The sequence below is a fragment of the Notothenia coriiceps genome, unplaced genomic scaffold (genome assembly GCF_000735185.1).
Source record: "Notothenia coriiceps isolate Sejong01 unplaced genomic scaffold, NC01 NC01_scaffold00036395, whole genome shotgun sequence".
Taxonomy (NCBI): domain Eukaryota; kingdom Metazoa; phylum Chordata; class Actinopteri; order Perciformes; family Nototheniidae; genus Notothenia; species Notothenia coriiceps.
Genome location: NW_011369096.1, coordinates 1027310 through 1038859, shown reverse-complemented (window position 1 = coordinate 1038859; position 11550 = coordinate 1027310). Strand labels below are relative to the sequence as shown.

At 40.0% G+C, this 11550-nt stretch overlaps 1 protein-coding gene across 1 annotated transcript in view; it reads right to left on the bottom strand.

The window, feature by feature from the left end:
* Positions 1 to 4926: 4926 nt before the first annotated feature.
* The window catches only part of LOC104963631 (uncharacterized), a 51061-nt gene continuing 44437 nt past the window's right edge, over positions 4927 to 11550 (bottom strand). The window contains exons 13-18 of the mRNA XM_010792242.1: positions 10259 to 10355; positions 8760 to 8930; positions 8465 to 8632; positions 7879 to 8043; positions 6447 to 6713; positions 4927 to 5862 (exon numbers count right to left, since the gene is read on the bottom strand). Of these exons, the coding sequence (XP_010790544.1) occupies positions 5699 to 5862; positions 6447 to 6713; positions 7879 to 8043; positions 8465 to 8632; positions 8760 to 8930; positions 10259 to 10355 (1032 nt within the window). The 3' untranslated portion in view covers positions 4927 to 5698. The remainder of the gene's footprint in view (positions 5863 to 6446; positions 6714 to 7878; positions 8044 to 8464; positions 8633 to 8759; positions 8931 to 10258; positions 10356 to 11550) is intronic.

The following is an 11550-nucleotide window of genomic DNA, read 5'->3' as shown; positions in this document are numbered from 1 at the left end:
GGGGGATTAAGAGTCAAAATATCTCAATTGGTCAGTTGGTCTTTTTGTTTGGTTGACTGGTCGTATTGACAAGGCCTCAGAATGATAGCCTCACAGGGGAGCAGTCAAGGAGGGGAGGGGGAGGGGGAGGGGGAGGAAAATCATGGAAAATCACAAAAGACATGGATAAGACAGGAAGGGTAAGATTGCGGGCGGGAAACGACGGACAGAGTGTGGACAATAGACAATATTAGAGATTGAGAGAATGAGTTGGAGTGGAGCGTGAAAGGCGGAGAGAAAAAAGCAGAGGAAGAACGAGTTGGCAGAAAATGTTGAGATGGATCGGGTGAAAGAGGGATAGATGGAGAGATACAGGAAGAAGAATAGAGGAGTAAGTGGTAGTTTATTGACAAGGATCTCCCTCCCTCTACACACACACACACACACACACACACACACACACACACACACACACACACACACACACACACACACACACACACACACTCCCATCCACTCGCCAGCTCTCTTGATATTGAAATCATTCCTTGGGAAATAAATCACATTTCGATTGGCTGGTAATTGCTGGGGATCGATCAACTCGTTCTGCTAGACTCTCCCTGGGATTTTCCTCCTTTGTCCACCACGCACACACACACACACACACACACACACACACACACACACACACACACACAAACACACACACACACACACACACACACACACTTATTGTGTTATTGTCAATGGGGACCTTGAACCTCAAGGGAGAACTGATACCTGATTGGGCGAATCAGTAAACATGAGCTGCTGATTGTTCCTATGCAGATGAATATGATGGGGGGAGGTGGTTAGGGGGGGGAAAGGAAGGGAGACACTTATAAAATGTATGAACAAATATAACTTTAAGACACTGGAATAAAGTCTCAACAACATGAAAAAGACAAGGCACAATATAACTACGACAATATTTATCGTACCATAACCACCGCATTATTTCCCACCGCATTGTGCTCCACACGCTGAAGAAATGCTGCTCTGATTCATGAATGAGTAATTTTGATCAATCGTACAATCAGTCAGCGGTTAGAGGTCCGTCTCCCTCATGTTAAAGTATGATTTATAAATGGCTAGAGGTCGTTATCATGCTATGGGCGCTTTATCAGGCTAAATGAGAATGGCCTTTCTACTCATGTTCTCTGCATGACAGCGACAAGCAGGTTGTCAATACAGAAATGACCCCGCTGGAGGGCTCAGATGACGCGCACACATACAATCACACAAATACACACAGGAGCACACAATCGCATGCACACATTCAATAACACACATCAACACCTGCAGGGTTAACACACTGAAAAGTTGCTAAACAGCCATATTGTTTTACACAATGTCCCCAAATACACACGCTTACACACGCTTACACACACACACACACACACACACACACACACACACACACACACACACACACACACACACACACACACACACACACACACACACACACACACAAGATATATATTCACACCCAGGCAATGGATGAGTCAATATGCACATTGATCACCTTCTGATTTACAGGAACAGCAAGCATTGTAAACAGCGGCATGGATTTTTCTGTTTCCATAAAACACAATTTATTCACCTTTTTAGAGGCAAATCAATGCAATACCCTGGATGTAGAACACATTTCTCCCACATACAGTATAAACATGGACAGGGGTTGTTATTCAAGCATACATTAAAGCTGGAGAAAAGCGGCCCTTGCTTTGTGAATGATATGGGACCCAGATTTATTTACACAGCCAGAAACATCTAATTATTAACCACATCAGAACTAAATGTAAGTCTTGATTACTTACAAATATCAAGAGCACACTGAGACTAACTAAAGAGGAGAAACAGTGCTTTGATTACTGATGTAAATAACGATTTACTGTTTAAAAAACAGACCTATATTGTTCTAACGTTACAACTGTGAACCAATGGAGATGCTCAAAATGTATATGAATCAGAATGGGGGGGAATTGCTGCTTAGGATAGTTTTCCATTTTAGAATGAAAAGATTAACCAACAAAGTACTATAAACGTAACAAGTTTCAGTAAAAGCCCAATAACAGCTTTAATAAAAATATTTAAATAAACATGAGATGACATAAGATAAACCTTACAGGAAAAGTTATTTAATAATAAGTTATGTAACACCCTTATTTACTTCAAACCTTCTTCAGAGATTATTATTCAACATGAATCCAATCAATAGCCACAAAGCATGATGGGGGTATGATACAAGTAAAAGGCCTTGGTCATAGTGAAATGTGTTCGATGGGGGCTTTGCTGGCCTCTAAAAACGATATATTTACTTTGCACGGGGGGATCATTTGAAAAGTTGGCTGGGCGACATGCTGTTTGATACTCATGGTACCTGTCACTGTAAATAGAGTTTGTAAACTGTACCCTGTACATTATGTTGTATGTCATCCTAATTGTTGTTCTGTTGTTTTTATGTTACATGTGTAACTAATGTCCTGCAGGTCACCCTTGAAAAAGAGATCTTTTGATCTCAAGGGGTTTTCACCTGGTTAAATAAAGGCTACAAATGACATATATATAAAAGACTTGGCTAAATATTCCCCAAAGATACTTTATTTAAAGAAACACCAAGGCCAAAAAACTTTATATTTCACAGATGTCCCTTTCCTATGACAGCTGGATGTGCAGGTGTAGGTACAATGTTAGATAACATCAGTGAAAATGTTATTTTTGGATAAGAGGATTGGGAAACTTTAACAATGGAGACGATTCAAATTTTTACCTCATATAACTGTGGTGGACAAACAGCACCGTGATACGGTCTCTAAAATGATCATCAGGAGAAATACACTCCTCTTTTTGAAGCTTTGAACAAAAACGGTCAATTATAACTTTTAGGTTTGTTATCAGGGTTTATTGCAGCACTGTTGCACTATTTAACAGACTTGGATTCAATTTCCTCTAATAATGTGAGGGCATTACGTTTCAAATGGCTTTGTAACCAAGAAGACTCGAGACAGAACATCAGAAAATAAGTGTGAATTGTTCTCACTGCTGATCTGATCTGATGGAATCAACCTAAGTCAAGTTGAATAATATAAATAAAATGTATTGATCAGTATCAAATTGGTAAACAGGTGATTGGGATAGAATGTGTGTGTTGTTTATCATATTCATGCCAGAGAAAGCCATTAGCGGAAAAACGCCTCTGGCAGATTCAAATGGCGCTACAAAACATGATCTAAGGTTTGTGGCACACAGTTTTCAATGATCACATTTCTGACCAAAATACTAAATCCAGATGCAGAAAATGAAAAATGTATGCAACATATTTCAGAGACTTAGACCCTGATGATCCATGTTTAATAAGATTTATGGAAACTGTAAATCCTCTAACGCATAAATCCACTGTGCACTGCCTTTTACCTGAGGTGTTGTGGAATTAAGGAAAGGTTTTTGCAGTAACCTACAGTATATAAATCTTCTCAAAGATTTGAGGCGCACAAATACAACTATTGATGTTATAGATGAGTGCTAGCTTGTGTACAAGTTCTTCTATCCTTTATCTTCGACCTGCATTTTTCTCACAGTTATTAAAACCTTTGAAGCTCTGTGAGAAATAGGCTAAATGAGGAAGAGGTTGGATAGTTCAGCTTTTTCTGTCAGCGGTGTGGCCTTCCCCCAGAATATAAATATTCATCACTGTATCCATAGACAGAGGAAACTCATTATAATATCACAGAGACATGGAAGGTCTACTGGCATTAATGCATCTTTGAGTTGATTTTTCAGTCTCAGAACGGCTCCACCACCACCAGCCTGCTGCACTACACTGGATGAGGTCTAGAGTGGTTTCCAAGCAGATCACACAAACAGATAAACAAACACACATCCTCCATCTATTTCCTTTTTTTCTTTTCAATTTCAGTTTTAACAGCTCAATCACGACAGTTGCAATACCCCTTCCCTGTTTACAACGTGAGTAGGCTTACCCCATGTGTGGTTGTGTTGGCATGGAAACAAGAATGGCGTTGTGATGTGTATATTGAATTTTTCACCCATGTTCCCACAGTGAGGGAAGCCTGACATCGTCCCCTCCCCCCACCTCTTACACCAGAGAGCAGGGGGGCAGATTCCTTCCTGATCTCAGCCCGCATGTATATTAAACGCATGGCACCCCCACCTCTATGTGTCTTTAAATGGCGAGTACCTCCCCCTCTCTCTTTAAAGTGACTAAAGATCAATTCTCCCTCATTTAGGTCAAGAAGTGAATTAATTTTAAAAAAGTATAGTGTTCCATTGCGTTTGCTGTATGAATCATTATTATTAAGAATTATCTGAAATGGGGCATTCTGCAAAGAGAATAATTTTACTTTGGTCAGATTTATTAATTGTATACTTCAATTGCAAACGTGTTTACCTCAGTAAAATTGTGAATGCGGGAATTGTTTGGATTATATTTGTTATGTCTGTTATCAAAGTTGAGCAAACATGATTTGGGACAGGGCAGTTGGCTACTTGTGCTAAAATTGATTATTATATATAATTATAAATATCTTGGGTATATTACATTGCTTTTTTTATGGTAGAGAGGGATTAAACATGTAAAACCAAGCTTTTACAAATAAGCATTAGCCCTTTTAAATGCTAGGAATGACCCGCAGACTTTGTAATTGAACGTGTCTTCCATTTTTCCCACTGCCCCCTTGTGGCTAATCCATCCATGGAGAGATGTTCAGGGAGGAGTTATGGGTTATGTCAGCTGGTACTGCATGACTTGGAACCAGCAGCCTCAGGACTGACCCGTTTCTTATGAAAGACAAGAGTTTTTAGTTAGTTATTGCCATCTAGTGGCAGCAGAAGTGTAAACCATCACACATTTATCCTCCAAAATAAAAAGACAGATCCAGGTGACAAGTTGTCACATTTACTTTTATTGTAAAGATGATATTATTCCAAAATATTAATATGTTAGAGGAACAGAGATAAAGAAAAGGAGGAGAATACATCTAGAAAACATCTACGCAAGACTTTGGTAAGAATCTTGGGACACATTCTTATCAAAATATTCCACAGCAAAAAAATATCAAATCTTCTAACAATGCTCAAAATCATATACATCTCAACCGTGGTGCGTATACATGTACAACAATGTAGCTTGGTAAAAAGCCAACTGGGCATTTTGTGTCCTAGAAACAACTGAACATTGGCTGCGTATAAAACACTGGAATGGCTGGGCACCTGTGCTTTAAAGTTTTAAACTCTGGAATATACTGTAGGCTACTACTTAAGGGATCCACAAGATATAACAGTCCTTTATCTTATTATTAAATCAATTTATATTTCATAATTATATTTTTCAAGACACATTGTACCACAACAAGTTTACAGTAATCTTGCAAAAGAGTCTTATGTGTATAAGAGCTAGTTTAAAAGCACAGAAAATTCACTCTAGTTTAAATCAAGAGTTTTCCAGCGAGATGTTTAAGTTGAACTTCTTTTGATGTCCCCACCTGGGCTCTGGATTTAATCGAGACAGATTCAAGCATGTGCCGTTCCAGCCCTAACAGAGTGCATTGGATCCTTGTGCAACAGTGTGCCATGCCCTGTCCTGTTTCCAGCCCCACTGTCCTCCCCCCTCCCTCCCTCACGCCCTTACACATCACCCCTGATCCCCCTCTCCTCCCTAGCAGGGGTGCACATTACAGGCCCTGATCTCCTTCCTGTCCTTGCAGCTGGACAGCTGGGCAGTCTTAAACCTCTGCTTTACTGTCATGAGTCGTTCTTGAATACCTCCACCACACATCTTGGTACAATCTGTCCATGTTGACCACGGCCTCATTTTACACCCTGAAGAGATAAAGAGACAAACCATCAGAGAAATGCACATCTCAGATTTCTTTATCAATTCCACAATATCTTAAATATAAATTTCAGGGATAATTCAAATTCACAACATTGTGAAGTTTGAGAAATCCTTAAACTTGAGTTGCTGATATAACACTGAAACAAAAGAGGCTTTACATCAACTCATAGACAATAAATATACAAGAGAGAGGGGCTTGAATTTACTTGAAATTATTATTTTGTTATTGCCAACAGAAATAATATTTTTACGACAAACTATACTATGACTTTTTCATAGCCTTTTTTATGAAAAACTATACCAAGATGTATTTTATACTTTTAAGACATACTGTAGTACAATCCTTTTTTATAAAACCATTATGAGCTTTCTTACATTTAATAGCATACTATACTTTGACTTTTTCTTATGGCATTTTACTGCAAAGGAAAACAATAGATGTTGTGTTTCAGCAAATTGAAGTGATAAGTAAACCTCAAATCGCCCCTCAAATGAACAAACGTTCGTAGACCATATGTATTATCTGTGTGGCGTTGTACTGTTTAATGTAACGAGGGTGAATACCAACCCGGGTGCTCGGTGGAGACCTCAGCTTTGCCCTGTTTGCTCCTCCTCTTTTCGCGCTGCTCCTTGCGGCGTTTCTTCTCGTCACTGTTGGCCTGTCCTCGAGTGCACTTCCTGATCTTGCACTTCTTCCTCTGGATGGTTTCAGCACACGCGTCTCCTCCAAACTGAGGCTCCATACTCAGCATGCGGGTACGGATCGTATGACCCTTACCACAGGACTTATTGCACTCCGACCACTCAGTCCACTCTGACATCACACAGTCTATGGCTGAGGAGACAAGTGAACAAAAGTGATGTGGTTTAAAGGAGGTTGTAGAGGGGTAACTGACTTTGAAGGATGACAGTTAGGGGCTGATTCAATGTTATGTGTACTGTAAGTCATGGATAATTTATGAATCTACGTCCAGGGAATACAGTGTGCTTTATCTTCAAATATACAGTGACACCACAGAAAATACTTTTCTAGTTTTCCAAGAGGGTTTGATTTATTTTCACATGGCTTCTAACGTAATAAGCACTGACATGAAAAATACAAAAAGACTGTATATATTTCTGGCTGTCTGACTGAAAACAACAACCAGTTCCTTTTTATATTTTGGGAGACAGAGAGAAAAAATATGTTTCTGTTCTTGGCAAGTTTATGGTTTGGCTGGTTAGAAAATAGCTTCTCATGCTTCTAGTATCATTTTCACAATATAGCAGGATAAAGATGCCAACACAGCTCAACATAGAATACAGGAAAAAAATAGACAGTAAAAGAATAATTAATACTTTTACTTTTCGTACTTCAAGTATATTCTGATGCCAATTTGTTTGTACTTTTACTTGAGTAACATTTTGAATGCAGGACTTTTATTTTTAACAGAGTACTCCTACACTCTGGTTCTTCTACTTTCACTTAAGTACAGGATCTGAGTACTTATCCCACCTCTGATAAGTACATCTTGACCAGTGCCCATGTTTGTAAATAAATATAAAATGGATAAACATTTTTGATACAGATTTAATAAAACTGTCAAGCTTTGTTATTTTTTCTAAGTAACACATTTTAATTCACATCACTTAGATTTCGCTTTCATTGACCTTCAAAACCTACACTTATTTAAGTTATCTTAAAATCCCGTACTAATGTTCGACCTTTAATGTAAAGCTTTTCATTTCGATCAAGTCATGTGATACACTTGACAGGCGTTTCAGTTTAAGCTTAAAAATGAATACAGCTCATGAACTCATGTACTCATTTCCACCAGCTAGCACCAACAGATGTACATTTAGAAAAAGGTTGACATTCTTTCTCTGCACGTATTCAGCCAGAAGTGAAAAGTGTATGTGTCTGCATCAAGGCACCAGGTTGCTAACAGAGACGGAATTACCATACATTTACATAAATTATACATGTATAGTATGTGGGCGTATCGATAAAAAATACTTACGGCACTCTGGCAGCATGCACTTCTCCACCTGCTCTAAATCTTCTGTGCACTCTCCCAGCTCCACGGGAGACTTGAGCGTGCGCTGTCGTGTCCTCGCACCCTTCCCACACGACACACTGCAGTCACTCCAGTCAGACCACGGAGTCAGCATGCAGGGGATTGTATCTAAGCAGGAGTCACTCAGTTACACATATTGTACATCCATATATCAGATGCATTTTTGTAGATCAAACACATACATTTGTGAAGTATTTGAACTCTAATTATGTTTCAAATGACTTTTTTTAATTAAACAATCATGAGCATTAGCATCAAAACCAAACCTTGTAATTTAATCAGGAAGTGACAAGGGGGGAAAAAAGCCAATTCAACACGTTTGCTGTTTGAATTCAGTGTTTACGAGTTGAATCTGAATGTAAATCATCTATTGTTACACTTTAGTGAGTTGCTACAAGAAAACGAAAGGTCATTTTGTCTTATTATTGCTCCTTATATTGGATCTGTTATGTTTGTGCCTGGCTCGTACATGGTGCGAAAGTGTGAGAGGTGTCAGGATATTTGTGGTCCTGAAAACGCTGCTACTCACGACATTCTGGCATCATGCACTTTTCAACTTCTAGCACCTCTGCCCCACAAATGGAGCCATCTGCAGGAGGCGTCTTCACCATGCGCTCTCTCCTCCTCATGCCAAGACCACAAGTGGCACTGCAGATATCCCACTCCCCCCACTCAGTAACCAGACAACTGCTGGGAGCTGAGGCCAAGAGGGAGAGAAAAGGTTCAGTAAACCTGCAGTTGTACTTGCATTAGACATATAGTATAAACACTCAGCAGGCCACTTGTCAATAGCAAAGGAAAGCAAAAGGAAAGGAAACTCTTACAGCATTCCTCATTGACCACGCAGTTCTCGGCCTCCTCTGTGGGCAGGGAGCAGCCTGAGCCATCTTCAGGGACCTGCTTCACAAAACGCTCCCTGGAACGTGTGCCCATGCCGCAGGACAAACTACAGGGAGACCAGGTGACCCACTCCGACAACAGACAGGTGGCGGACTCTACAGAGACAAATGACAAAGAGGAAGATGTCAGCAACTTTAAAGTGGACCTATCATGCTATATTTGAATAATATAGTGTAGGACCATACCTATATAAGGCGTATTTATACTTTTTATTTTTCAAAATACCAAACAGATCATGCATTTTAGCCATTCCTCATTTCGCTCAATTTAACAATGTCTTTGCATGGGCTGATTATGTGAGAACAGCACCATCTACGGCCTGGCATATGTACTACAGCGTCTCCAGCGCTTTCGAACGGCAATGTCCGTGGCTGTCTCCTCCTGATTGGTGGAGTTGGCCCAATAGCCGTAGCACCACTACTGTGACGTCATAGAAGTGTTCAAATCTGGATCAGTCTGTATCAGATCCGTTGCAGCCCCTTTTTAAGAGATTTGGGTATGGAGGAAAATAGAGAGGGTTGTGTTTTCTGACACTTGGTGAGTTCCCTGGAACACCGGGGACACATGTTCATGTATAAAAGACGTACAAAAGGGCATTTTGCATGATAGGTCACCTTTAAACTATTTCGGGTCTGTTAACTTAATGGCTTGCTGGTAAAAATTGTAAATACTGCAGTGTTCGAATTAATATGGTTAGTGCAGTTATTTTGGTGATTTAAATCCTAAACACAAAATATATATAGTCCTTGTTTGCAGAAGGTTTATCCTAAGCAGGTTGTACAGAATGAGTGGACTCATGAAATAATAAGATGCTTAACTCAGTGAGGCGCGAATATGTGCAATTAAAGCAAGGCAACACTCATTTTTCAATCCAGTCAGGCCTATCAAATTCATCATGCCTTATCCCACTCTGTATATAATTCAAAATTCTGGTCTTTTTTTACACATACAGAAAACCGATGGGTCAGCAGTTTCTATTTGTGTACCTTTCCTTCCTTATGCTTGGTGTTTCCAGATTATGATGTAGTACTGCCAGCAGATGAGAGATGGGAGAAGTGGAACAGGGACTTTGGCACGTCTTGATGGTTACATTGTGTGTGTCAGCAAGATACCACAAATTCCCAGCACACACAAACCTGTCTTTTAGACGATGCCTTGTCAAGAGGAAGGTCAGATGAATGCAGAAGGTAGACAAATTACACATCACCGCAGACAAAGGATCAGGAGAGCGAGAGAAAAGCACTGCGGGTCCCAGAGCATGGATTTGTCTCACATGACTAATGATACCGGCCGAGGGTGGATCATACATGTCATCAGCGTTAAAAAAGCCTCAAATCCCTGAAAGGACTGTTAGTGTTCTTCGGCCCCTGGCCCTTTCCCTTGGGTGGTCATTAAAGGTGGTTACAAATAAATAATCCTCCACCTATCCTCCAGTAGATGGCGTGGGCGATCTGACTGTTCTGGTAGTGGCTAAAGATGGAGGTTTTCTGCTGTCTCTGACTGTCTTCATAATGATGTTGCTGAGTTACATAAGAGTGCAGTATCTCTCAGCAGGCTCTCCATAAGAAATTAGGCATTAGATCTCAACCCAAACTCCCTGCTTTTATTGCTTTTTGTTACTGCACAGAGCTGTAGCAGAGTGCCACCATTTTTTCCTTCCCCTCCTGAGTGATAGAAAGATCCTTCTTTGATCACTGACCTAATTAATGAAGCAATTGATGAATGTAAATACCAGATTAGTTATGCAAATGATCACACCACGGAAAAAAAGAAATACATTGCCCCCGTTAGGAAGTTCTCAGGGCACAGAAATTATGAATGCATGAGACACGGTCTTGTTCATGGTAAATACAAAATATACAGATAAACAAAAACTAAAGCTGTGGATTAGAAAGTGTGGAAGGGTGTGAGGGTAAGAGTGATCTGAATGAAAATGCAGGATCAGGAGTTTTGCCCTTGCTCTCCTTTTCCCTTTCAAGTTGTGTCATGTATATGGGTGTCACGATTCTAATTCAAAATCGAATGAGCTTTCGATTTCGATCATCGGATTCAGAAGCAGGATTAGTGATTCTCCCTCTATTTCTTGTCTTTGAACCCCTTGTGCGCATCCCAAGAAAAAACAGATACAATACACACAACAAGACAAAGCAGCTTACCGAAAGCCTCAAGCTAAAAGACTCTGTGTTGTCTTTTTGTGAGAAACTTTGACCATATGGCCATAGTGTACTGTAGTACATTCCCAAAAACATATAGTGATACCATGTATCATTTTGAATGGGAATGTTCTGTGTCAGGAAATTAAACCAATGACATGTTGGTCTTTACGAATCCAGTCTATAACAATGGCATAACCGTCCGTTTTATCAAATCGCAAAACCAATATATAATTGTGACATTAAAACCAAAGTCAAATGGGATCTGGATAGTGATGACATCTGATGAACCTACTTTGTTGAAGCATTCTCTGACATTGAGTGGGAATATAGTTTGTCACTCATAATAGCCAGGATATTTGGTGTTGCTGACAAATGATTCCATCCAAGTGCAACGATTGACACACACACACACACACACACACACACACACACACACACACACACACACACACACACACACACACACACACACACACACACACACACACACACACACACACACACACACACTCTCACACTACACACTACACACACTACACACACTACTATACTATATAGT